Here is a 27334-nt window from a genome sequence, read left to right on the forward strand (position 1 = left end):
AAACCCTGAGTCTGGACACAGCCTTAGGTAGAGGCACAGCCAGGTGGTTCTACATAGTGCTTGCCTAATCACCTCTTCTACCTAGGGCTGCAGGGAACTTGCCTTAGCCCTGCTGAGCCACCTGCCAGACTTTAATGGCCTGGTGATCAGTGCTAACCAGAGCCACCAGGGTCCAATTCGACCAGACATTCCAGTCAAAAACCGGGTGCCTGGCAACCTTTACTGTGACTTCTAGTCTCACCTCTTTCCCCACATGTTGGGGATGCACTTTACAACAGGATGTCCTGCATTTTAGGCCAGGTTGGGGCAAGTGGCAAAAGAGGCTGTGTTTTCCCAGCAAGTTACAGCCATTAAAAGGAAACGCGTAGTGTGTAGGCCCCAAAACAGACCCCTCTTGTCAGTTTTTAATCAGCTGAGATGCTGGTGTGAGACATGAAGCAGCACGAGTCCTAGCTCACTTACCCAGCTGTTCAGGTACTAACTTGGCTGAAAGACTGTTTTGCAGCCTACGGTATGCCCCAAGTTTCTGTATGGCCATGCATCGCAGGATGGTCTGCTGGGGGTGAGTGGAGGTATAAAGGCTGAGTTTGAAGGTCTGGCACTCTGTTGTTATCCCTGCCAGAAGCAGATCACTTACCTGCCTGAGAAGAAAGGGAAACAAGGGGACTAGCTATCACTTATTAATACTGTAGTGTTGAATTTCCTTTGGTCTCCGGAGGGCTTGTGCAGAACTTTTGGAGATACAGTGAAAAAGGAGACAGAGCTTATAGAGGTGCTTAGGGAGACTTGGAGAGAAAGGGGCTTTACAGAGACCTTGCAATGCCTATGGAAGTCGGAAAAGTCAGAACAGAGCGGTGAGGTCACACTGAGGTGGGTAGACCACTAAGAATTGGTGAGAATGGAAGAGTCAGAGAATGCTGGTAAATAACTGGGGAAAGAAGAGAGGTTCAAGAGAACATTAGACAGAAGTCAGCACAGAGTGGGTGCTGCAGGGGATGGGAGAGGCTAAGCCAGTCAGCCTACTGAGCTGAAGGCAGGAGAAAACCCACTTCTTTTTTTGCACTTCTGTGTTCTCCTTCCAGTTTGCTAATCACGTGGATAATGTGGTACCTAGAGAGCCTTTCCTTTCATTTGGTGGCATTGGTTAGTGAGTACTTATCTGTACTTAGAAACTTTTCTTTCTGCATCATTGTTACAGTCTCTGCCCTCAAAAAAAGCTCTATAGAATTTAATAAAGAATAAGTTAAGCTCTATAGAAATGTAATAGGGTTCTCTAGAAATTACTGTGAAGACCTATAGAATGTGACAGAGAATTAGATCCTTTTAACAGAGGATCCTTGACACAGAATTAGATCATGCTCCAGCCTTTTAAAACTATCATGTAACAATTCTGTGACAGTGCTGTAATTCTCTATGAAATTCTACAGGATGGCCCAAAAAGATAACAAAATTACTAATAAATGTATTAAATTGTATAGCATCTTTCTATGAGGACATTATGTAGTAACTATATGATCAGACTCTGTATATTAACTTTACACCAAAGCTCTGTGACCACCATTTCCTTAATGCTGTGCTGAGATTTATAGAACTGGTAAGCTTCAAACTCTGACCATGCTGCATTGTTAAAGACTGAAATTACATTGTGTGGATTCCTTTACAAGTGTCTGTGCTTGCAGAGGATAAGAAATGCTGACATCCCAGGATGAGAGAACTCTTTTTTTTTATCCAGTCTCTGTTCACATTCTTGTTGCAATTCATCATTTATTTCATAGAAAAGCCCCAATTCTTTGTATTAATGAGGATCACAAAGGTTAGAATCTGATTTTCGAGAAGTGATAACCATGTACAATTGCAACTCAAGTCAGCAGATGCCAAGAATGCTCAGCACCTACAGTAAATCAGACTCTTAGTGCTTTTCACAAACATGGGTTAATTAACTCTCAACACTCCTAGCACAGAGGGAGGGAGGAAGGCAATTAGGTATTACTCTCACATTTGTATAATTGGGGAAGGAGAGGCAAGGAGATTAAGGCCCCGCTAGATAACTGGTTTTAAAAATATTTTCTGTAAGTGCAGTTATGTTGGAATGTGTGAATGAGACAAAGATTTTTGTTTGTTTTATGCACACGGGAAACTGTATGTAGAACTGGCCAAAGAGGGAGTCTGTATCAGAGGTAGGATTAGAATGTGAGAATACCTAACTCCCACACCTGTGCTCAGACCTCTACAGTACACCTCTGTCTAGAAGTGTGGTACTGTTGTGCACACTTTGTCACTGCACTTTTCACCAGTGCAGGAGATCCTGTATATGAATGTCTATTAGATGGCTGGATACGGAGCATCTTTTAAATTCCACAGTGAGTTTCTATTTCTTTTCTATTCTGTATGGGTACATCTACAAAGCAGGGCTAAACTCGAAATAAGCTACGCAACTTGAGCTTCGCTAACTGCGTAGCTTAAGGCAAAATAGCTTATTTCACTTTTGAACATGTCTATACAGCACTTGTTTTGAAATAGAGCACTCTTCCTTCCATTTCCCTTACTCCTCATAAAATGAGGGTTACAGGAGTCGGAGTAAGAAGTCCTCTGGCTGGACATTATTTCGACATTATGGTGAAATAACTGTTTGTGTGTAGAGGCACTCTTTGTTATTTCAAAATAATGGTGCTGTGTAGATGTACCCTTACGGTTCTTCTTACACAGACCCAACACTTTGGCATCAAAGTGATTGACTCTGCCTTCACTGCTGTGAAAGCAATACCATCAAGCCAGTATCCTCTTGCATAGCTACACTAAAACCAAAGGTCATTTGCAGCTTGTGTAGACCTACGCATGGTAACTTTAATCTTGCTAGCTCACTAAAAATAGCTATGAGGGGCAGGCTTTAGCACAGGCTAACAATACGAACGCACAGTATAGGTGGCCGGGTGTGCTTGTGCAGCTCACACTGATATCTGCACAACTGCATCCTCCTGGCTATATTTCACTGTGCTGGATGAATGCTAGCATGATGTCTGTGCAAGCGTCAAATTACATCTATGGTGCCCTTAGCGGAATAGCCTTAAATATTAGGGGCATCTGTTGTTGTGGCAAGTGTTTTTTCAAGGCACCCTTGCAAGTGCTTCTAATACTCAGTGTTTTACTACTTTGAACCACATATTCCAGCATGTGGCAAGAGACACTGAATCAAGAGGAAATGACTGATGTTTGTCTCTACATACCTGTCTTCCACACTTAAACACTGCCTTCATTGAAGCAACAAGTTTGTCTGCTATTGGAAAATCAATCTGCAAAATGTTGCAGCTAAACTAATGTGATGGTGAACCAGTGCATATCCACCGCAGTCTACAGATTAGCACCAGTTCACACCAGCTCTGATTTTGGTCCATGATGGATATACTGCTCTTGACTTGTGCTGCATTTAGATTGTCTGAATATTAGTTTATCTTATAAAGACTTTTTTCACATAATGCAGAGTTTGGCGCACAATTCATCAGCAAAATGGAGACACTGTTGGAATCAATAGTAGCTTATCATAATTGTGAAATAAACTGATTCTTAGAAAATGCCTGACATAGCTCTGTCAACCATCTTCTCTGATCTGGTAAATTAAGACATAACAAGATGTGTAGTGTACACCTCTCATTACCATCTATTATTAAGGGACTGTCAATAAATAATCCTTTATGAAATACATTCTGTATTGCTTCATCTGGGCCAGATCTTACAGATCTTGAATAAATTAGCATATTACAGTAGAAGTCAAGAAGCTTACACTAGTTAACATCAGTAAGGCACCTGGACTGACATAAGCAGATGATTTTGTCTTAACTTGCCAGCATACAGTAGTGGATTTCACCCACATTTTGCACATTTTTTGTGGATAAGTTCACAGGTAATGGGATAGTCTCATTTTACCACTTTGGCTATTGTATGTAGGCTATAGTAATGTAGTATGTAAATATTGCACAGGATAAAAGGCAAGACCCTGTGTACTGCACAGCAAGCTGGGCCCAAATTCTGCCACAAGATTCCTGGATTCTTTTGCACGCTGAACGTGATGCGGCGGCATGATTTAAATGAAAAATAAAAGGTTTCCGTGAATAAACTAAGAACAAAAATAATGCACATAGCTCAGTTCCCTCATGGTATTATTGTGATACTAAATGAAATGTGTGTAATGTTGTCCCCACATTTTCAGTGTTCATTATGCTTCAGATTCCTTTATTGATAACTGTGTGTGAAGGTTGTCACGGGTGACGCTGGATATTTTGACAGCAGAGCAGGAAGCCATTGAGATCCTTGAAAAAATCTGGCAGCTAGTTTAGAACTTTGGGAGAGCTACTGTAACTGGATGCTTCTGGTAAACCAATCAGCAGTGAAATAGTTAATGTCCTTTTAGGGTGAGAGTTTCAAAAGCACCTATGGGACTTTGGAGCACAAGTCCCAGTGCCTTCCAATGGGATTTATGCTCCAAGGCAGTTTCCCACTTTTAATTATAAATATTGGCTTTCAGAGTTACCAACTCATTATCATGAGCGGGACAGTTTACTCCCCTCCCACAAATGTTGTTTGCCCGTCAATGGTGAATGGACCTGCAAGGTGCTTTCGGAGTGCTAGTGCACTCAGCCAGTGGTACGAATACGCTTATGGGCAGGGCTCGACAAATCGCTGTTTATACTTGCCTGTGGCAAGTAGATTTCAGCCGGTCGCTCAGTTCACTCTGTTCATCAGTGCTGCGCGCACGTGCAGTGCTGGTCTGGTGCATGTGTGTAATGTTGTGCGGGGCTGGCGAGTAGATCTCGCCGCGGTTTGTCGAGCCCTGTTTATGCGTACTCGAGAGAAGTCTGGGATGTACGTCAACACAACTGAAATTTGGAGAAAACTGCATTTTTGTTTTAAATTTTATAGTGCTTTATTATTTGTGTACTTTTTACACCCAAAAATTTCATCACCCACCTTTTTTAAAGGGGCACTTTATAAAAAAAAGGTTGAGAAACACTGTATTAGTGCACCAAACAGGAACAGATTTAGCAAGCAGTGACCATGTAGACTGCAATGGACTGTTGGTGGATGTTAGAAAGAGTTGTAGCATAAAAATTCATTGCTGTATAACAATATGTAACATGTGAGTTACATCATGCATTTATAGGCAGTCAGCACTGATGTCTGATGCTCTGTTGTTTCTAATTAAATGTACCTAGAGCTTTATGAGTGCATACCTGATTGGCACTTTAGGGAAAGGCGGTTAAGAACTTGTCCCAGGGGATTCACATGAAAAGGTAATAAACAGACTAGCTACTTTCTTGCTTCTTCAACCCGAGCAGAAGTAATTAGAAATGGATGTATTGACAGGATGGCTAACTTGTATAAGGGTATATAAACTTCCCCTTATGGAAAAGTCACATGGAACTGAACAGAGATGGAATTAAAAGAATTCATTAAAAATTACCCTAGAAACATATTGAATTGAAAAGAGAATGATTCCCTTTAGTTTCTATAGCCTTTTTAGAACTGATCGTAGAATGCTCTAGAGAATTATATTCCTGCTCTAGAATTGTACAGACAGTTGAACATGCTCTTAAATTCTACTGAACTTTTCCATAAAGGTCAGAAGCAGCTTTAGGATGAAGTCTCAGGTGAGGCTGTAATGTCCTCTGTCAGAGCCAGTAAGTGAGGCTAGCAGTGCCACTGTGAGGTTTCAATATTAATATTCTTGTACTAGCATTGATGTAAGAGGCACTGTGTGACATTCACTGGCCTGTGATATGCAGTCAATAGGGAGATGTGAAATTTGTGAATCTGTTAGGCTCGGAATCACACAACAAGAGACCCTTTTCCTCTGCATATGAACATTTCCTATAGAATTGAATTGAAAGTGATAACTTTGTTATGGTTTTTTGAATCACCCTATGGAATTTAATAGATAATTCTTTGGAAGTAGCATGATTGAGACAGAGAGGGCCATGCACCTTTAGGACACACCCACATCCCCACAGATGCTCCTCCTGAGAGTGAGGCACTGTGGAGACACGCAAAAAGGCAGGGAGCAGATTGCGGATGATGTATATTGTTTCCAGTGGCTGTGGATCGGATGCGGATCCATCTGTTTATATGAGCGTAGGGCTCTATGGTTAAAATACCTATCAAAAGGAGATAAAAACAGCAAGCAAATGGTCTGGAAGCACTTTATAGACTAACAAAACATGTACATGGTATCATGAGCTTTCGTGGGCACAGCCCACTTCTTCAGGAGACAGTTATCTAGTGAATGCTGTAGGTTTTAGGGATAGAAATGTAGCCGTGTTAGTCTGGGGTAGCTGAAGCAAGCAGAATCTGATTAATTTCATCCTTTGGAAGAACTTTGCCATAAGTGTTTTACAGGCAGGTTTGAGCCCTTGAGCAGGGCTGTAGGTGGAGGTTAGCACAGTAGGAGGAGGAGGAATAACAATATGAAAAAGTTCATGTTTTGGCATTCTATTGCCATTGAGTAAGAGCTTTGCAGAGAGAGTTTCCTTTACATAATAATGTTCTTCCCCATAGCAACGCAGGGCTATATAAATAAACCTGGTAAGAGATCCCAGAACTCAATGCCTAAAGCGTGGCCCTTTCCACTGTACAATGTATGTTCCCTCTCAGGCAGGGTGTCGAAGTGGGGAGGGTGAGCAGCCTGGTTGGCGTGTGAGAATTGTGATGTGTTTGGAACAGCTCTTAACTCCAAGCATGCTGAGAGAGCGTTCTGTTATGTTTTTAAGAGGGTTAGTGCATAGGACCCAGGATTTCCTATAGCAGATTAAACCACTGGACCAGCTTGCATGGTTACCTAGCTCTGCCAGTGGCCAATAACTGATGTGTCAGGGAAATGAAGGTGCACAAATGGCTAGTTGCAATTTGGGGCAATGTTTTACATGCCAATGATGGTGGTAACAATTCCTTCCAAAGAGGAAATGTATAGGTCAGGGGTGGGGAACCCAAGGCCCGGGGGTCGGGTGTAGTCCCTGGTTTGCCTGGATCCGGCCCCTGAGGCACTTTGAGTTCAGATTTGTTGGGGTCAAAATCACAAGAGGTATTTCCATAAAATTTCAGGCACTCCGCTGATGACATGAGGTCGCCTGTTGCTTTATACTGAAATATTTTTGGGAGAGTTTGGCCACATTCAAACCGATGTCAGAAAACAGTCTTTGCCTCATTTGAATTTAGAACCTAAATCATCGAAGTGAGTTTGGACCCAGGAGTTTCAATTCCAGGGAGGTATCAGTTTTAAGGCCTGATCCAAAGACATCTAAAAGTAATTAAAAGACTCACATTGGCTCAGTGGACTTTGAATCTAACCTGTTAATCCATCTCTAATTAATATACACAACAAAATAATACTGAACACGAACCAGTGCTCCAGGATAACCCCTGGGATTGCCAGGCATACAGTTTTTGATTGGAACATCTGTATGAAAAAGGACCCTGACACCAGGCTGACAGCTGTGCTGACTGGACCACTAAAAGTCCATTTGGCTACAGTGAGATGGGCAGACTCCGTGCCCAGCTCTGTGCAGCTCCTGGGAAGGGATCAGCATGTCCTTTTGTCTCGTAAGTGGAGGTGTGTCAGGGAGGCTTATGTGCACTGCCCTCGCCCTCAGACACTACCGTGAGCACCAGCTCTGCAGCTCTCCGTGGCTGGGAGCCATGACCAGATGGAGCTGTGGGGCCAGTGCCTGTGGGCAGGGGCAGTCCTCAGAGTCCCCTGGCCACCTCTTTGCCTAGGAACCAGAGGCACATGCTGATGCCCATACATCCAGCCAGAGGCCTCACCCCTCTTCACCTCAACCCCCTGCTGAATCACCTCCTGCACCTGTACTCCTCATTTCTGGCCTTATCCCAGAGGCTGCACCCACAGCCTGTACCCCTTCCCACATCCCAATTCCCTGCCCCAGCCTGGAGTCCCCTCCCATACTCCAAACCCCTTGGTAGGGTTACCAGATGGTTTTAAAAAAATAATGGACACACTTGATCTCAGATCAGGGGAGAGGGGGACCGGCTGGGAGAGGAACAGGGCTGGTCAGCGGGGAGCGGGGCTGGCCAGGGAAGATGTGGGGGGGGGGAACGACTGGCCAGCAGGAAGCAGGACTGGCCTGGAGGGGGTTGGGGGCAGCAGGGCTGGCTGGGGAAGGGGGAGAACCGGCCAGCAGGAAGCAGGGGTGACCGGGAAGGGTTGGGGGCAGCAGGGCTCACCGGGGAGGGGGGAACCGGTCAGCAAGGAGTGGTGCTGGCCGGAGGGGAGCGGGAAAGGGGGGGAACTGGCTGGCGGGGAGCCGGGCTGGCCCGGGTGCACACAGATCTCAGGGTGTTGCCCGTCCTGCTCCTGGTCCTGGCGGGGCGCATGGGCGAGTATGGCCCCGGGGATTCCATCCTGCCCCAGCCCCGCCCCACTCCTCTCTACTGCGTAGCAGCATACTGCCTGCCTGGTAGACATGCTCACGCAGCGTGAGCGTCTCTGTCTACCAGCCAGGCAGTACGCAACTACGTACTGATACTCATGGTAATAATAAAACTTAATTAGAAAATACTGGTCATTTATATGTCCGATATTTTCTCAATTTGTTTCCTGGACAGAAAGCTCAAATACCGGACTGTCCAGTTCAAAATTGGACACCTGGCAACCCTACCCTTTGGCCCCACCTGCTAAACCACAGTTTCCTTTTGCACCCTTAACCCCTTATCCCTGACCACACACTCCCCAAGCCTGCACCCCCAGCTGAACCACTCACCCCTCCTATACACCAACCTCTTGCCCCTTTCTGGTGAAAATGAGGAAATGAGTGGGGGGAAGGGTGGGCAGAACGAGCAATGGAGGGGGCATAGAGTGAACGGTGGGCAAGGCTCAGAGAAGGGGTGGGGAAGGAGCATGACAGGGAGCAGGGCAAGGGTGTTCGTTTTTTTGCAATTAGAAAGTTGGCTGCCCTATACACCCCACTATTAACTTCTCTTCCCTGTGAAAAGCTGTTCTTTGAAATTGTATGACTTCAGTTATGGGAAGACATCATGCAGTGTAATGTGTAAATAGTCACATTAACTCTACACTGCCTGGTTTTCTGATGTTTTGCTTTTTCTTGTACCAGTAATTGTCTTGCAAGAGGATCTTAACTCTATGTTTCCTGCCAGTTTTTGAGTTTTGGGAATTTAAACACTCTCATTCTGGAAGGGCATTAGGAGCACAAGGCAATGCTGAGTAACGGCAACCTTAACTCCATGTTAACAAAGAGGTTTCTGCATGTGAATTTAGCCAGTTTTTAACCTCTACAATATTTTTCCCTTGTACGCTTTGGACATTTATTTTCTCTAATAACAGGCTCATGTGAGGGTCTTTATTAAAAGCTTTGCACAAATCCAAGTAAAACTATGTCCACTGGGTCAGGATTCTCTACTAACTTTTCCAAAGCACTGCCACAGGTTAGAGAGGCACAATTTCCCCTCACATAATCTGTTCTGGTTTTCTTCTAAGAAGTTCTACTTCTTGGAAGGTTATATTCATTGTCTTTCCTGCCTTTGGGAATAGTTGCTGCTTAATACTGCATTTTCTCCTTGCTATCTCTTGTTATTTCACACTTGATCTCTCTGAGAACTCTTAGATAAGAATCATTTGGTCCTACGTCTTGAGAGTCTAGAGTTTCATCTTAACTTCGTTGCCCACGAAAGCTCATGATATTAAATACAGTTTTTTAGTCTCTATGGGTATGTCTACACTACAGCGTTATTTCGAAATATCTTATTTAGAAATGGTTAATTCGAAATAAGATATTTTGAAATAACTCGTCAACACACAAAATGCATTTTAAAATAGCGTTCTGCTATTTCAAAATAGCGCGTCCACACTGATTGGATGCTGAATTGCATTTAAGGCCAGCTGAAACTGGTTCCAGCAGGGCATCAGGACAGTAGTTGCTTTATGTGGCTGCTGCCTGAGGCTATCTGAGGTTTGTGCTTAAAGGAACCCCTCTGGGCAGCAGGTTCTCAGCTTTCCCTGCTTGCTTGCCTACCTCGCTGAGGGACAGCAAAGCATTTTTTTTCTCTGGTTGGTTTGGTTACCCTGACTCGGGACACCACAGCACTCGGCACCATGGAGCCAGAGCTGCCCCTGGGCACCCTGGTGCTCATTTTGGATGTCTTGCTGCAAGCCTGGCAGCAATTGCTGGAGACTGCCTGGCAGCTTCTCCTGTAGCCCAACCCCCAGGCCCTCTTCTGGATCCCCCTGGGGGCTGTGGAGGAGCAGCAGCAGCACCCGGTCACCAGTGTGCCCCGTCACATCTGGCATCTGGACACTAGCAGCGAGTGGTGAGACCATATCATCCTGGAGCGATGGGGAGACCAACAGTGGACCCATAACTTCAGGATGAAAAAGGATACCTTCCTCGAGCTCTGTGAGTAGCTCGCGCCTGCTCTGTGGCAACGGGACACGCACATGAGGCCCATCATTCCCCTCCACAAGCGTGTGGCCATCGCCCTCTGGGAGCTCTCCACGCCAGATAGCTACCAATCCATGGGGAACCAGTTGGGCATGGGGAGATCCACTGTCGGAGCAATGCTCATGCAGGTATGGCAGTCTCCAACCACTGTGCCAGGAGAGGGGGTGCGAAGAGGGGATGGGCTGCCCTAGGGAAAAGGGGGTGCAAGTCCCCTCCTCTGTCCCACCTGCACTACGGCCAGGATTGCAGTGGGGGTTGCTTCTGGGAGTGGGGGCGCGGGGCAGTGGCGGGGAAGGAGCACTGTCAGCCACCCTGGCACCCCAGTAACTCTTAGGGTATGTCTGCACTACCACCCTAGTTCGAACTAGGGTGGTTAATGTAGTCAATCGAAGTTGCAAATGAAGCCCGGGATTTAAATATCCCGGGCTTAATTTGCATCTTGCTGGGCGCTGCCATTTTAAAATCCCCGGTAGTTCGGACTCCGTGCCCGCGTGTAGCCACGGGCACGGAGTCCGAACTACCGGAGATTTAAAAATGGCGGCGCCCGGCAAGATGCAAATGAAGCCCGGGATAGTTAAATCCCGGGCTTCATTTGTAACTTCGATTGACTACATTAACCACCCTAGTTCGAACTAGGGTGGTAGTGTAGACATACCCTTAGTGTTTTTGTGTGTCCCTCTGCAGGTGGTCGAGGCCATCAACAGAGTGCTGCTCCACAGAGTCATCCACCTCACTGATGTGGACATGGTGATCAAGGGGTTTGGTGCCCTGGGCTTCCCCAACAGCGGGGAGGCAATCGATGGGATGCACATCCCCATCCGTGCCCTGGACCACCAGGCCTCCCTCTATATCAAGCGGAAGGGATACTTCTCGGTCATCCTGCAGGCTGTGTCTGACCACAGTCTATCCCTTCCGACCCTGGCTGATGAAACCCTACATGGGACACCTCAACCCCTCCCGACAGGCCTTTAATGCCAAGCTCGGCAGAGCCCGCATCGTGGTGGAGGGGGCGTTCGGCCGGTTGAAGGCCCGTTTTAGATGCCTCCTCACCCGCCTGGATCTATCCGAGCAGAATATTCCACACGTGGTGTCAGCGTGTTGTGTGCTGCATAATTTGTGCGAGAGGAAGGGGAGGCTTTCCTGCCAGGCTGGATGGCAGAGGGCAACCACTTGGCTGGCTTCTACGCGCAGCCCCTCATGGCTGCCAGCCTGGAGGCCCATTGGGGGGCTGTCCGTATCCGGGAGGCCCTGCAGGAGAGATTCCACCTGGAGGAGGAGTAAAGTCTGCCTGGCGTGCCCCACTGGAGCCTTCTGCCTTAATTCCACCCTCATGTCCTTCCACTTTCCCCTCTCTAACCCCCCTTCTTGATGTAAAATAAAAACACAAGTGTTGCCAAAAACAAACTCTCTTTATTGACCATAACTGGGGTGAGGGGGGAATGAGGGTGGGAGAGGGGATGGGGAAACCTGGGAGGAGGGAGCTGGAAGGGGGAGGCAAGGGGAGGAAGGGGGAGGAGAAGCTCAGGGTTGGGGTCCACCTGTCTCCCAGCACTGTGGGTGGAGGACCTCGGCGTCCCTGGCGGAGGGGGAGGAATGGGTATGGAAGGGGGGAAGGAAGAAGTGGGAGGGGGAGCAGGAGGAGGAGAGAGCGATAGCTGGGGCAGCCACAGGGGCTGGAGTGGCAGCAGGAAGCAATCTCTGCACCAGGGTCTGCAGGTGGTAGCGAATGGCATGGCCCTGGTCAAGCAGCTCCCACAAACTCTCCCGCCACAGTTGCAGGTCTTCCTGTACCCAGTGCTCCTGGCTGCGGACCTGCCTTCGCAATAACCCCAGGTGCTGCTGCTGGTACTCCTCCTGGTTCCGGGTGAGCCTGCTGGCCTGGGTGCAGGAGGATGTCCTGGGCGGGGTGGTGCGCCTGGCACTTGCAGGTGGTGCGGCTGTGGAGAAACATGAGAAGTGGCCAATTATCCCTGGGGACACAGTGGGTGAAGCCCAGCCCCCCTCTGCAAGGCGAGGACAGCAGTTCCTGTAGCCAAACAGACTCTATCCCTTTAAGGGCTCCAGGGCTGGGGGGGGGGAAGCGTGGGGGAAGCGTGGGGGTGGGAGAGGAGTTTTACTGGTTTGGCCCAGAGTGGCCACCAGGGCACCCTGGGAAGGGCTGGAGGCCCCCTATTTTGAAATAAGCGTCTACACAGTGCTTATTTCGAATTAGCTATTTTGAATTTGGCGTTACTCCTCGTGGAATGAGGTTTACCAAATTCGAAATAAGTGCTCCATTATTTCAAAATAACAGCTGTTATTTCAAAATAACTTTGCTGTGTAGATATGCCCTAAGGTGCTACAGGACCACCCGTTTTTTTAAGCTTCCTTCTTCAAGTCCTCATTCTCAGTCAGGATACCATTCTTGGTTTCCCAATCCGAAGTCTCTTTAGAAGAGAAGATTCTTCATTGTTTCACATTATATTTAACTATAAGATTTACCCGGCATCGCTTGGGTCCTTAACTCAATTTTTGGTTTTTGGGGGTTCAGTATGCAGGCAGCCCTGTGGAGAGAGGCATACCCCAGCCTTCTCACTGCAGTAGCTTGGGGCCAGGTAAGCACCTCTCCATGGCTGCTGCAGCTCCAGTGGGTACAGCCAGGGGAGGGGCGCATGCCTCTCTGTTAGGGCAGGTCCAGGTTTGTCTACCCCTTGCTCTCCCCAGCCAGAGTGAGAAATGTAGCAAACTGCACTTTCCCCTCACTCCTTGATGAAGGGGAATAACCAGCTTTAGCCACCCCCGGCCCTCTCTAAAGAGGCCTGAGAGGAGGGGTGTGAGGCTTAGGGTTGGGGCAGTTCCAGATGGGGGGGGGGGGCGCACACGCTCCCAGCCAGCCCTTTTCAACTGCCTGGTGATTCTGTCTCTTTTGTAAAGTTTAACGAGAAGCTGTCCCATTCCAGACACATCCATTTTCCTGGCACAAAGAAACAATTATCTTGCTTTAAGTTATAATTAGAAGAAGCTGTATACCGAGTTTGGTGGCCCTGGAGCTCTTACCTTTAGCAGGTGTTCTTGTACAAACAGACACACTCTCTCAAATATATAGTAGAAGATGAGGAAAATAATTTAGTTTTGGAAGGAATAGATTTTAATCTGTAAAGGTCAGTAGATGTCCATTATTCCAAATACACTCAAACTGATGAAACAATATATCCACTGATGATAATTGAAGCTTACAAATATAAAGCGGGAGAAAAGCCCGTTGAGAGTCTTTGGGTTAAGTTTAGAGTTAGGAGCAAGAAGGATGACGTTGTGGTGGGTGTCTGCTATAAACCACCAGATCAGGTGGATGAGGCAGACGAGGCTGTCTTCAGACAACTCACAGAAGCTTTCAGATCACAGGCACTGGTTCTCATGGGGGATTTTAATTGCCCTGACATCTGTTGGGAGACCAATACAATAGTAAATAGACAATCCAGGAAGTGGTACAAGTGCTGAAAGAACCAGCCAGAGCTCAGGCTCAGCTTGGCCTGCTGCTCACAATCATGGAGGAATTAGTAGGGGAAATAGATGTGGGTGACAGTCTGAGCAGCAGTGATCATGAGCTGGTTGAGTTCAGGATCCTGACCAAAGTCAGAAAGGAGAGCAGCCAAATAGACTTTGGACTTCAGAGACAATTTATGGGCATTAATAGCATTTGTGGCTAAGCACACAATATTAATGATGCAGGGGGAGTCACATCTCATCCTTTTGAGTGTAAGCTGATCATCTAGGGGAGAGGTTGTAGAATTTTCCTCTGCACAATTGGCCAGGTGCATTATGTGGCTAATTGAAACAGCAGTGCTGGCTGGGGCCACAGGCAGGACAATGGACTAGGTGAGCCTAATCTTTGAATAGATATGGCAGCTCCTATCGTGTTCCTAACCTGAAGCCTGATAGCTCTCCATATGCCATTATTTCTGGCTCTTGGACTGTTTGCTCTTTGCAAGGGCTTAAGCTGAATTGTTCAGCTGGAGCACCTGCTGTTGAACGAGATATGAGAGACCTTTTCTTTCTTCCCATGTGTGTCTCAGGTTTGCTGCGCGTCAGGAGTGGATGAGAGTTTTGCAGGGCCTGGGGCAGCACAATTTCGCGCATGTGCCATGGCCACAGCCAACAGGTAGCGCGTGCGCGGGCCTATTGAAGCAGCCGCCCCGCTCGCCCTGCCCTATATCCGCTGCTGCTGAGCATGCTTCTTCCAAGAGGCTGGCTTATTGTGACAGCAATAACAACCATATTCTGAGACCATGCATTCCTGGGCCTGAGCTAGACCTAGCATATGGAGAGGAGCACCCAGATTTCTCTTACACCCTACTGTTACTTATGGTTCTTTGTATGCCCTGCCTCTCTTTCTGGTTCCTTGTCTTGTAGGTTACATCCATTTTCTGAGGGCCTTACAGCCAATATATAAAGCTACCATTTGCGCCCCTGCTGTATTTGGCCCCTGTGTCTACAGGGCAGGGTAAGGATGCAGATCAGTTTGAGAATAGTCGCTATTGGCTTGGAAGCAGAGTCTCACCTGGTGTGATTAGTTGTTACTAGTTCAGAGCTGGTCTTAAGCACAAGGACTCAAGTAACATCAGCAATCCAGTCCGCTAACAGGGTGGTGCAAAGGGGGCAACTGCCCCGGGGCCTGGCAATTCAGAAGGGCCTGGGGCTCCCAGCCACCACTGCTGTTATTGTGGCGGCAGCGGTGGCCAGAGACTGGGCCCTTTAAATCGCTGCCAGAGCCCCAGCCGGCACATTCCGGGCAGCGCTGAAGGGCTGGCAAGGGAGGTTAACACCCAACTCCACCCCTTCTGCCCAGGGCCGCACCCCTTCCAGGAGTGCAGAGCCACTCCCACACACACATGGCCTACGGCCCATCAATTCTTTTGGCCCCCGTCAGTATTTCATGTGTCAGCCCTCCCCCTCCCAATACTCTAGCGAGACCAGCGAGGGAAGTCTGTACACACCACACAGTGCCTCCAGCAGGTGGGCCGGAGAAATGGAGATGCACAAGAATCAGTGAACCACCGCTGGCTCCTTGCTAGGTCTTCTCTAATCATACAGCTGGCCCTGCAATACTGGTTTGCCTACACGTGCACCTCCCTTGGCGTGTCCAACAGAAGTACCTGCCCTACTGCTGAATACTCCAGAACACAAGTCACTTGCTTTCTCCAGTGTGTCCATTTTGCTCTTCCTCACCTCCCTTTGCATTCTCTTTGCTGTAACCTGCCTGTTACCTCGCAGTATCCTGCAACAGGTTAGCAACTCAGTATGGAGGAGGAAGGGACTCAAATGCTGGACGCCACAGGTCTCACTACTACTTAAGTGGCCAGTCTGATGTTGGAATACTTGTTTCCAGATGAGGCCTGCATTAACAACAGTTTCAATGGCTCAGTTACTTCCCCCAAGTGTCTACCCAGTACATCTGCCTGCATAAGCCAGAAGCAGTGTGGAACTATCAGGGCTTGGTCCTTCAAACCCAGTAGGCATGGAGCTCCCACCCATCAGTGAATGATACTCATGTCCTCAAGTGGGAGAGCAGAGCTTTGAATTGCTCCCTCTTTGGCTTGGGACTCCTCCATGTGTCTGGTGTTCCAGGTGGCTCAGGCAGGCAAGCAAGGGGGCTTGCCTGCCTGAGCCACCTGGAACACCAGCCAGGTTGGGGGGCTCAGGACTCCTCTGGCAGTAGCAGGGTGGTGCGCTGGGAGGGAGGAAAGGACGGGGCAAGGGGCTAGTCTACCCAAAAGGGAGGCTCATATGCTACCCATAAGAATAGAATAAATATTCTGTGCCAACAGCTAGACTTGTAATTGCATTGTCTCTGTTTCCTAGTTTGATAGGTGCGTTACGAAAATATTTGTACTGTGCTGAGTATTGGCCCCACTTCTTCTTCCATTATCTCTGAGGCCATCTGCTGATGCCAGCAAGATACTAGCAGCTGGCATTCATTTCAAACCAGACTTCTGTATTCATTATAGGAATGGGCTCGGTGCCAAGTTGCTTTTTTGTAAATTACCACACTGGCTCAGACTAGTGGTCTACCAAGTCCTGTAATTCTACCTCTAGTAGGGGCCAATCCCTGACATTGCATCTGGCTGGAGAACAGCCAGCAATGTCCCATGCAAATTGGAGGTGGGGCGCTTCAGCCTTGCTCCCATGCTTCCTAAAGGACTCTTGGGGGGCAGGAGGATCAGGGCTGGGACAGTCTTGGACCTGTGGGGGGGGGGCATCCCCAACCAGCCAGCCCCTTTCACCTGCCTGGTGATTCTGTCTCATGGCAGGAGATTGGGGGGTTGCGATATGACATTGCCTGTAAAAAAAAAAAAAAGTAAAAAGTGTGGTGGAGTGTGGCTATCTCAGGGCAGGGGGTGGGACAGAGGGGAGTGCAGGAGTCAGGGCAGGGCTTTGGGGGCTCAGGGCCAGGAGTTGGGATGGTACAAGGGAGCAATGGCACTATTTAGGGAGGCCCTGGAGGCTGAAGCCCCTCTCTGAAATTTGTACCAGGCAGCTGCTTGCTGTTCCCCTTTGTCACTGTCAGGGAGTGTTATTTCTAGGCATGGACGTAAATGTCAGACAATCATGGGGGGAAAGAGGGGGAGGTGAGAGTGTCACAATTGGAGTGCAAACCAAAATCTGAATTTTGTAGATGAATTCTATTGAACCAGTCTAGGCCCTCAGATCCAGAAGCTCCTGAATTTGGGGACTGTGAAAAATGTGAAACTGAATCTGAATTTTGGTTTCATGGGTTTATCTCGGATTATTTCCTTCCTCTTCTTCTAAATTTCCTGCCTTTTAATTTTGCTGAATGACCCCCTTGTTCATTCAGTGTAGGGGGCAGGATGAAGCAGAGGAAAGGTTCAGATTTCCCTATATCCTTTGCCATTGTACCACATCTATCAGGCCACCCCCCTGTGCCTTCATTCCAGGCTCCATCATTCTCACTTTGTGGTCTCTGCTCATACACAAGCCAGTGGTCCTGGGCCAGAGTGTTCAGCTTCCAGAGCAAGTGCTGACCAAGCTCCCCAATCTGGTCTGTAGATAAAGGGCTGGGCACAGCTGCAAGGGAGCCTTTTGTGACATCCAATTTCTGGGGCTAGTTTTCAACTGGCACTGTAGTCAGTACAGTTGAGAGAAGCCTCAAGAGAATGCTGTCTTGTAGTGATCCCCCGAGAAAGCTGCTGGAGCAGGCAACATTCTGGCCATGCCCACTGCGCAGCAGGTCAGGTGAGAGCGGTGGCATAGAGATGGCTGTGCTAGTACATGATTCCTCATTGCCAAGGGAATCCTCTGCTATCTGCTTAGGGCAGCATTTGGTCCAGTTTGTGCAGTAAGAGCTGTACGTAAGGGCCAGAGCAGAACCCATATCCGTTGTGTAACATGCCTGAATCCTGAAAGAACGTAGTACCTGGCTCTCTTCCATGTGTGTTCCCTCATCTGCATCCGTGGCTATGGCTATGTCTAGACTGCCAGCTTCTTTCAGAAGAAACTTTTCCGGAAGAGATCTTCCGAAAAAAATTCTTCCGAAAGAGAGTGCCTACGCTGCCAAAGCACACCAAAAAGCAATCTGCTTTTTCAAATTATAGTGTCCACACAGAATGGACGCTATCTCATATGTAAGCTGTGATTACTATGGACAGAGTGGCCACCAGAGCACCTGTGCTTTTTCCTCTTTCCTCTTCTTCTGAAATAACTCCCTCTTCCCTGTTCACACACGCCTTTTTGCAAAAGAGCTCTTTTGGAAAAAGGCTTCTTCCTTGTAGAAAGAGGTTTACCTAAGTTGGAAAAACCCCTCTGTTCTTTCAAATTTTTTTTCGAAAGAACACGATTGCAGTGTGGACGTAAGTGAAGTTTTTTTGGAAAAACAGCCTTTTTTCTGGGGAAAAAAAACCCTTTGCAATTTAGAATACCCTATGTTTTCACATTTCACATGGAAGCAACAGAAATCCAGAGGGATGGGTAAGCTTGGAGAACATAAGGTCTTCCTACATATTGACTGTATTTTCTACCACCTAAACTCTCACTTAAAGAAAAAGTGGCTTCTGGCCCATCTGGCACAAAAAGCTGTGATAAGTTAACCTGAACCTTGATACTTTGTTGGCCTGCAGCCAGACAGACTGAAACAGCTGCAACAAGAGGTTTTTGAGCTTTCCCTGGTCATCTTAATTCAGCTGTAATGTGGTGTTTTACACAGTACAAGTCTCTCAGTTCCTGCTAGATCAGCTAACTGCCAAAGCAACTTCTCCAGACCTGTGGAAGAGCTCTGTGATGCTCAAGTCTTGTCTTTCTCACCAATGGAAGTTGGCTCAATAAAAGATATTACCTCACCCACCTTGTCTCTCTAAAGCAAAGGCAAAGCTTTTACCAGCATGTTACTCCAGGCCATGAAATAGGGCTCTTCCACGGCATCTGGGCTCATCGGTTAATCTTAACAGTTACACACTGCCCCCCCCCCCCCCCCCCCCCCGCCCCATGCTGCAGTGCGGTGGGGGAGCAGGCAGGAGCCAGTAAACTTAAAAGCTGGCTCCCCGTACATACCAGCTCTTGTGGAGCCACATTCCTTCCTCTCCCCCAGTCTGCTGCCTCTGATACAGAGGCAGCAACACTGGCTTGGGGGTGTATGGACTGTAGAGGGGAGAGACAGGCAGGAGCCAGTGCTCGTCGGGCAGGGCCGGCCCAAGCCATTTGTGCGCCCCAGGCCCCGAGAGCGTGGAGCCGCCCCCACGAGTGCGGCGCATGTGCAGCCCCGCCCACAGGCGTGCGGCACCCCTTGGCCCCGGCGCATGCACGGTCCCGCCCCTGGGCACCCGGCGCATGCGTGACCCTGCCCCTGCCCGGTCCGGCAGCCCCGTGCGGCACCCCCTACAATGGTGTGCCCCGGGCGGTAGCCTGGTCAGTCCATAGCTTGGGCCAGCTCTGTCATCGGGATACAGAGGCAGCAGTGCAGAGGGGGGCCTGCGATTCCCCAGGAGCCGTCTCCCCCTGTTGTAAATGTGTAACAACTGAAATTTTCAGTGGTTACATGTTTATCTAAATCAGGGGTCTCCAAACTTTTCAGCCCGAGGGCCGCATTAACTATCAAACAGCAGTTCGGGGGCCGACTACACACTTGAGGTCCAAATAAAAAACAATCAAAACATGGATGTTGTTTTTAATTATTTATTTAATATTATTTTATTCAGTTATTATTTAATAACACATTGATACACTACACATGAACACCTGTATTAGTGTGAATGGTGAAATTGTTTCCTGGATGCCAAAATAGCAGACATTTCTGGCTTTAGATTTGTTGTCCCTAACATCAACAGTGACCTGAGATTATCATCGGACAAGTTTGTTCTCAAATTGTTCTTCACATATTTCATTCTTGAAAATGTTTGTTCACACAGGTATGTTGTTCCAAAGATTGAAAGGTACCTTGATGCAAAAGTTTTGACATTAGGAAAGTCTTCCTTGGGCAAAAACTGGTAAAAACCCACCAGTCCTATTTTGAACTTGACCCGAAACAATTTTTAAAAATTCTTATGATTTCTTAAGTTAAACTTACCTGAATATAGTGTGCAAATATATCCACTTATGGTAGAGAGATTGTTGCTTTTAATGTTTCCTCTTCAGAATATTCGCCTGCGAATCCGTTTCTCCCGGAAGAGGGGGGGGGGCTTTTCCCCCTGCTCTCCCCTTCCTCTGCACGCTGTCCTCCCCTCCTGCTTGCCATCGCTCACTCCTCCCCCGCCCCGGGCGGAAGGGGTCACCTTTTTAAAGTTCCCGCCGGGGTTCACGTTCCCCTGCACGTCGCCAGGCGGGCGTTACCACCACCGCCCATCCTGCCCCCTGATTGGCCGGCTGCCCTGTCAGTCTGGGCGGGGGAACGCCGCCCGTGCTAACCCCCGCCCCCTGCGCCGTTTGCCGCCACGCGGCCGCTTGTCAGCGGAGCGGCCCGCTTCTCCTGCCCCGGCGCGGCGTGAGTACACGCCGCACACCCCTGACAGGGTCCCCCCCCCGCGGCAAGAAGGGCCCGTTCGGCGGCGCCCCAGGGACGGGCGGGGGTCGCCTCGTCACACTGGCACGCGGAAGAAGGCGGGGCCAGACAAAAAGGTCTCCACGGGCCGGATGAGAGGGCCTCGCGGGCCGCATCCGGCCCGCGGGCCGTAGTTTGGAGACCCCTGATCTAAATAAACGCATTTTAACATCCCTAATGAATAGTATCCTTGGCAATGGGAAGATGTACAAAGGGAATGAAGTGTGCCATCTTTACCAGATGATCCACTATTGTCAGTGTAGTATGGCATTGTTCAGATTCTTGGAATTCAGTGAAGTCCATTGTGAAGTTAGCCCAAGGCCACAAAGGGGTCTCAGAAGGTATTGACATTCCAAAGGGCTTAGTTTGGGGAACTTTGGTATGACCACAGATATCACAAGACCTGAAGAAGGCCTGAATATTGAATCCCGCATTTGACCATCAGAATGGAAAGCATGCCATGCGAGTGGGCTTTGCTTGACTGAAGTGGCCAGCCCAAAGTAGGGCTGCCAGGTGTCCGCTATTCTACCGGACAGTCCTGTTTTTGGGCCCCCTGTCTGGTTAAAAAATCCAGAAAATACCAGACATGCACAAAGACGGAAGCCTGGCGGGGCTGGGCGAGTGGCTGTGAGGCAGGGCGCGATTGGCGCTGGGAGTCCTGGCAGCGTCTGACGCTGTGGGGAGGAGGAGAAGCCCTATCCCTGTTTCTGAGCGTGTGGTGGAGCCGCAGCCGGACTCACTCGCGCTTCTCCGGACCGTGCGTGGGACTGACAGCACCCTGGGATCTGCATGTGCCCGGGTCAGTCTCCTTCCCCCCCCCGCTTCCCCCGACCCTTCCTGACCAGCTCTGCTGCCCCCGACGCCCTCCCGGCAACCCCTGCTTCCTGCCAGTCCGTTCTTCTCCTCACGATCTCCCCAGGCCGCCGTGCTGCCCCGACCTCCTGCCCCCGGTCCCTCCCTCTCCCCCAGCCAGCCGCACTGCCCTGACCCCCCTCATCTCCTCCAGCCAGCCGCCCCGGCTTCCCGCCCACCAGTCCCGTCCCCCCATCTCCCACGGCCAGCCGCACTCCCCCCGCCCTCGGCCAGCCCCTCCTCCCCCCCCAATCAAGTGTGTCCGGCATTTTTTCTAAACCTACCTAGTAACCCTAAGCTCAAGGGATGACATGGCAAATGCATACAGGAGCCAAAAAACGATCGTCCCTCAGAGACATAGTTTCCTCTGAGAACTAGGAGAAGTCCATTTTTCTGTGTCAATTTACCCTATGATTCAGTTTGGAAGTTTGGAGTGTCCGGGCAAAGGACCCATTTGGTAGGGAGGAAAGTATGTGTAGTAGGAAGAAGGTCTGAAACACAAGCCCTTGTATCTGAGGCCTGGGCTAAGTATCAGTAAAACTTGGCTGCTATAAAGCAAAGTTTAAGTTGTGAGCAAGAGACAGGCCCTGCTTACATAATCAGACAAGAAGAAGGCTAATACTGCAAAAACAGACATTGTGCTAGGCACAAAACACACAAGTATCTTCCAGAAGGATGATACCAGAACACCCCACGCCAAATATGAAACAAACACATTCCCCCAAAATAACAGGAACACATGGACCTCCTTAAAATAAAGTCAGCATGACAGTGTGATGGATAGAAACATACAAGGTGATGGATGTTAATTGGCAATGTCAAAGGGTGTTCACTAACTTTGTCAGAGGGGTAATAAATAACTTGTGTGTAGTGATGTATAAAATGCAGTCTCAGAGGGAGTGTCTTCATCTAGCTGAAGGGGGGAATGGAAAGTCCTGTCACTCACTGAGCTGCATCTCTTGTCGTAGGCATGCATGTCTTAGTATCCTCATAGAGTCTGCCAAAGTCTGTTTCTGTGCATTGTTGGCAATAAACCTGGTCTGGTGCCTTCAGACCTTAATAGATCTTGTGGTCATTGGGTGGCTCACTGGAGGTCTGATGTGCCATCTGAGCAGAGCTGGGGCAGCACACTTGCAGCTGAATATCTATCAACAGTATGGTCATGAAGAAATTGGCTAGATGCTCTGCCAAGGAAGTGATATGATTTCAGGATGCTGGAAGCTCTTCTTTGGATTCCTAGAATCGCTGGCATACTCTTCTTTGCAGACACACCATCTTCTTTCCTGTTGTGGAAGCCAGGATGGTAGATGATAGTAAAATCAGACCTAGAAAAAAAGAGAGCCCAGCGTAGCTGTCATTGAATTAGAGCTACAGCAGTGCACAGATTTATGTGACCAGTGAACACCAGAAGTGGGTGTCTGATCCCTTCTAAACAGTGCCTCCAGGTCTCAAAAACCATTTTGAAGGCAAATATGTCCTTGTCTAAAATTTCATAATTGTGCTCGACAGGCATGAGCTTGCAGGAATAATATGTACAAAGATGAACTTCTTGGTTGAGGACTTGTTTCAGAGACAGCACAGCCCCAATGGCAATGTTGGAAGCATTAGTTTCCCGTGTGAATGGATAACTTGGGCCAGAATGTGGCTATGTCTACACTGCAAGCTTCTTGAACAGGATGCTTTTTGCAGAAGAGATCTTCCACAAAAACTTCTTGCACAAGAGTACGTCCACACTGCAAAAGCACATTGAAAAAGCGATGCGCTTTTGCAGAAGAGAGCATTCAGACTGCATGGACGCTCTCTCAAAAAGAAACTCTGTTTGCTATTTACAGAATGGCCAGCAGGGCACCTATGCTTTTTTTGATGGCCTCTTTTTGCACAAAAAAACCCTGTTCCCTGTCCATGCACGCTTTTTTGTGCAAGAGCTCTTTTGCAAACAAGTTTTTCCTCGTAGAAGGAGGAATAACTATTGTGCAAAAACCCCTCTGTTCTTTCTATTTTTTGTGCAAAAATGCGCTTGAGGTGTGAACGCGCTGTGAGTTTTTGTGGGAAAAAAGCCATTTTTCCACAAAAACTCTGTAGTATAGACATAGAGGCTATGTCTAGACTGGCATGATTTTCCACAAATGCTTTTAACGGAAAAGTTTTCCGTTAAAAGCATTTTCGGAACACAGCGTCTAGATTGGCACAGACGCTTTTCCGCAAAAGCACTTTTTGCGGAAAAGTGTCCGTGGCCAATCTAGACGCGCTTTTCCACAAAAAAGCCCCGATAGCCATTTTTGCGATCGGGGCTCTTTTGTGGAAAACAAATCTCAGCTGTCTACACTGGCCCTTTTGCGCAAAAGTTTTGCGCAAAAGGGACTTGCCCGAACGGGAGCAGCATACTATTTCCGCAAAAAGCACTGATTTCTTACAGTAGGAAGTCAGTGCTTTTGCGGAAATTCAAGCAGCCAGTGTAGACAGCTGGCAAGTTTTTCCGGAAAAGCGGCTGATTTTCCAGAAAAACTGGCCAGTCTAGACACAGCCAGATTGTGTGAGAAGAGGCATCATGAGGAACTTCACTTTCAAATAATCAAAGCCTTCCTGGGCTTCTGGTGGTTTTTTTCAGCAGAGATGTTGTAGGGCTCACGATTCAAAAGTAATCTCATATAAAGCGTCTATGGAAACTCACAAATCAAACGAAGAGCTGAATTTCTTGACTGATGCGTGGTGTTGTGTAGTCCACGTGGCCTCTGTCAGCGGATAGAATGGAGCCTAAGAATGTAGGCTGATTGAAGACACATTTCTCTAGCTTAGCACAGAGCCCATGTCATCAGAATCTTTCTAGGACCTTGCGCACACGCTGGTTGAGAATAGATTGGTCATCAGAGTAAGTTAGGATGTCATCTGAGTAAGTGACTAGACCCATTGGTTCATTATATCTTGTAATACATCATTAATTGGATACCGAAAGGTTAGTAAGTCCCAAAGGCATCATCAGATATTCAAAGTTCGAAAAAATGGTTGTCCATTCATTGCCTTAGTGGAGTCTAACTAGGCTGTATGTCCCTCTGAGGTTTACCTTGGTGAATTCCCAGGCTGCTCTTACCCAATCCCAGAGCTCTGGGTAATGGATATCAATTCTGAGCTGTGATTTTATTTAGAGTATAGTAGTCAACACAGAGTCATAAGAAGCTATCATTCATTTTCATAAAGAGGACAGGGGCCCCACCAGGGATGTGCAGGAGAAAACTTCTCTCCAGATTGTCAGATTCTGTAATCCTTAAGGGCAGCTAATTCATGTTCCAACATGGAATGCATTTGGCTGAACAGAGTCTTGGCTCCAGGCTGTAAGTCAATCAGGCAGTCATATTCCATGCAAGGGAGTAGTGTCTGTGTTTTGTTTTTTGCATAAGGCCTGATGGAGTCTCTGTAGGACTGCCTCTTCAGTGCCAGCTTGGTGTGGGTCATTAAAGGTTGTGGTAAAGGCCCTCAGGAAGGCATAGGCCTCTAGCATAGGGGGAGATATATGTGCTTTAGCAGAGAATCATCCTGTCCAGCCCTTACCTTTTAGAAAAGAATGACTAGTGCCACCTTTTGCCTGGTCCATCTGGTAGTCATTGGGCCACAGCAAGAAATGGAGCCCCCCAAATTTGCTGCAGGTGCCACTGTAGATATCTGGTAATGGAACTGTGGGTATGTGCAGTATGGGCCATGGGACCATAGGCGATGGTTCCACCTGTGGCACTATGATCTGTTCTTGCAAGGTGCTTTTTTCTGCCTGAAGCTGGTGCACTACAACATGTAGGGCTTGGTTTTTCACCTGTCAGGGAGCGGTCAACTCCTGGAGACTGGCTGGCCCCTGTGGTACTGTACCCATAGATGCTGGGAGTGGCAGCCCCAGGTTAGGTGCAAGCCCTTTAAATAGAAACAGTTGAAAGGGTTCACGTGTCCCTGGCCCCTAGGAATGGGCTAGCAGCGAGGCCGGGAGCAGAGAGACCTTTACATAGTAGGAATTAAAAGGGCTCACAGCTTCTGTCTCGGCTAACATGATGTCTGGGAGCTGCAGGGGAGGTGCAAGCCCTTCCAACTGTTGCTATTTAAAGGCCCCACCCCTTCTACCCGAGCCCCCCGCCCCTTCTAGGGCAGCCCACAACCACTTTAAAATTTTTTGAAGTGGACCCGCTCAAAAATTATTGCCCACCCAGGTCTAGGAAGATACTGAAATGGTCCGAGCCAGCTGTAATGCTCATTGGTTGTAATGCCTGTTGACAGGACTGGGAGCAGTCTGGATCAGTAGCCAAGTGTGTACCAGATAACCAGGTCAATCTGTATCAGAGGCGGTCTGGAGAGTGGTCTGAGTTCTCTCAGGCATCAGTAGCCAGAAAATTCAATTAATGGGGCTGGTTCAGTGGGTTGGGGAGGGGAGGTTAGGCAGAGCAGCAAGGTAGGGTCAGGTGAGGCAGCGGGGCAAGGAGGTCGAGGGCTCAGACATCTTCTTGTTCTTGAGGGCCTTTTATATAGTTCAGATATACAATGAGAATGTTGCCTACAATATGGCTGCTTGGGGGCTGTAAGACTGGAGCACTAAGGCTGTTGGTTAGGGGCACCAATTCAAAGTTTCATCATGATACAAGGGCTAAGGAAGCCACCTGAGGCACTGACAGATCTGGCTTCATTAGAGCCAGTGTCGTGGCAGACTTGATGTTAACTTTTCGTGCAGTACTTCAAGCACCTTGAATAAAAGGTGCTGGACAAAAGCAAAGCAGGAGTTGTGTCATTGGGGGTACATCTTCACTGTGGCTCTATTTTGGGATACTTCTGGTATCCCAAAATAGCTATTCTGCATCTTTTAAACAAGCCATTATTTTGAAATAGGTTTTGAAATAACATGCTCAGTATTCCGACATCCCTGTAAACTCGTTCCATGAAGATTAAGAGATGTTTCGGAATAGTGCTCTACAGCACCAAATTTCTAAATATGCTATTTCAAAATGCACTTGAAATAAGCTATGCAGTTTGTGTAGCTCAAATTGCGTAGCTTATTTCAAGCTACTGGTTCAGTGTAGATGCACCCTGACTGGCCAGGCTGAATATTTCTGGGGCAAGAGGGAGGTTACTGTAAAGAGAGGAGGTGCAACCTGAAATTATTGTGTTTGCTTGCTTGCTTGCTTGTTTTTTGTACTGGGTTTTGACATCTCTTTTCTCTTCCTCCTTGCAGGATATGGGAGCTGGAGGGAACTGGCTAAAGCCCTGGCAAACAGGAACATCCCCGCTGTGGACCCAAACCTTCAGTTTTACTATCCTCAGAAGCCAATACAGCAGGTAAGGAGGGTCAGGGGTCATCTTAAGCATTCCGGGGAAAATTCTCCTTCTAGATCTAGAGTGCAGATCCCAGCTCCTCTGGTCTTTTCTCTCTACGTGATCAGAATGAGAGCAGGACATGGACCAAGTTCTGATTACAGTTGCATCGATGTAAATACACAGAATAACTCCACTGGATTTACATCAGTGCAGTGGAGATGAGATTCTGACCCTATAGATATATTGCACAAGAAAGGATATGTAAGAATTATGAGATGAAATTAAAACAGGGAGAATTTAGGCTTAAGATTAAGGTTGCGGGGGGACCTGCATGTCAAGGGAGTCGTCCCCCGCCCCTTATTGGCCCAGTACAGGGTTGGTACATCCTGTTACACAGGCATCAGGTCTCCCTATAGAATAAGGCAACTTGCAGGAAGCAGGGTCCAGGGTCCCTGGCAGGGCTGAGCAAGCATTCAGTTCGTAGCGTCTGGATTGGGCAGAGCAAAGCAATCACTCTGTGGTCCCTGAGCCTTCCGGCTGGGGCAGGCAATAGCAACTGGGAGTTCTGACCCTCTGGGCAGGGCAGAGCAAACAATCGATCTGTCGCCCTGAGCAGGAGCGAGAGAGCAAGCGAGCAAGCAGTAGCTACACATAGTGGCATATGTGAAAGGGAGAAGAAATGAGAAAATCTGCACCCACCTACTTTCCCCCACCC

General features: G+C 48.2%; 1 protein-coding gene across 1 annotated transcript in view; it reads left to right on the forward strand.

Moving 5' to 3' along the window:
* The window catches only part of B4GALNT3 (beta-1,4-N-acetyl-galactosaminyltransferase 3), a 107524-nt gene that overhangs the window by 34243 nt on the left and 45947 nt on the right, over window positions 1–27334 (forward strand). Inside the window, exon 2 of the mRNA XM_075940924.1 lies at window positions 26537–26640. Coding sequence (XP_075797039.1) covers window positions 26537–26640 — 104 coding nt within the window. The remainder of the gene's footprint in view (window positions 1–26536; window positions 26641–27334) is intronic.

The sequence above is a fragment of the Pelodiscus sinensis genome, chromosome 1 (genome assembly GCF_049634645.1).
Source record: "Pelodiscus sinensis isolate JC-2024 chromosome 1, ASM4963464v1, whole genome shotgun sequence".
Lineage (NCBI taxonomy): Eukaryota > Metazoa > Chordata > Testudines > Trionychidae > Pelodiscus > Pelodiscus sinensis.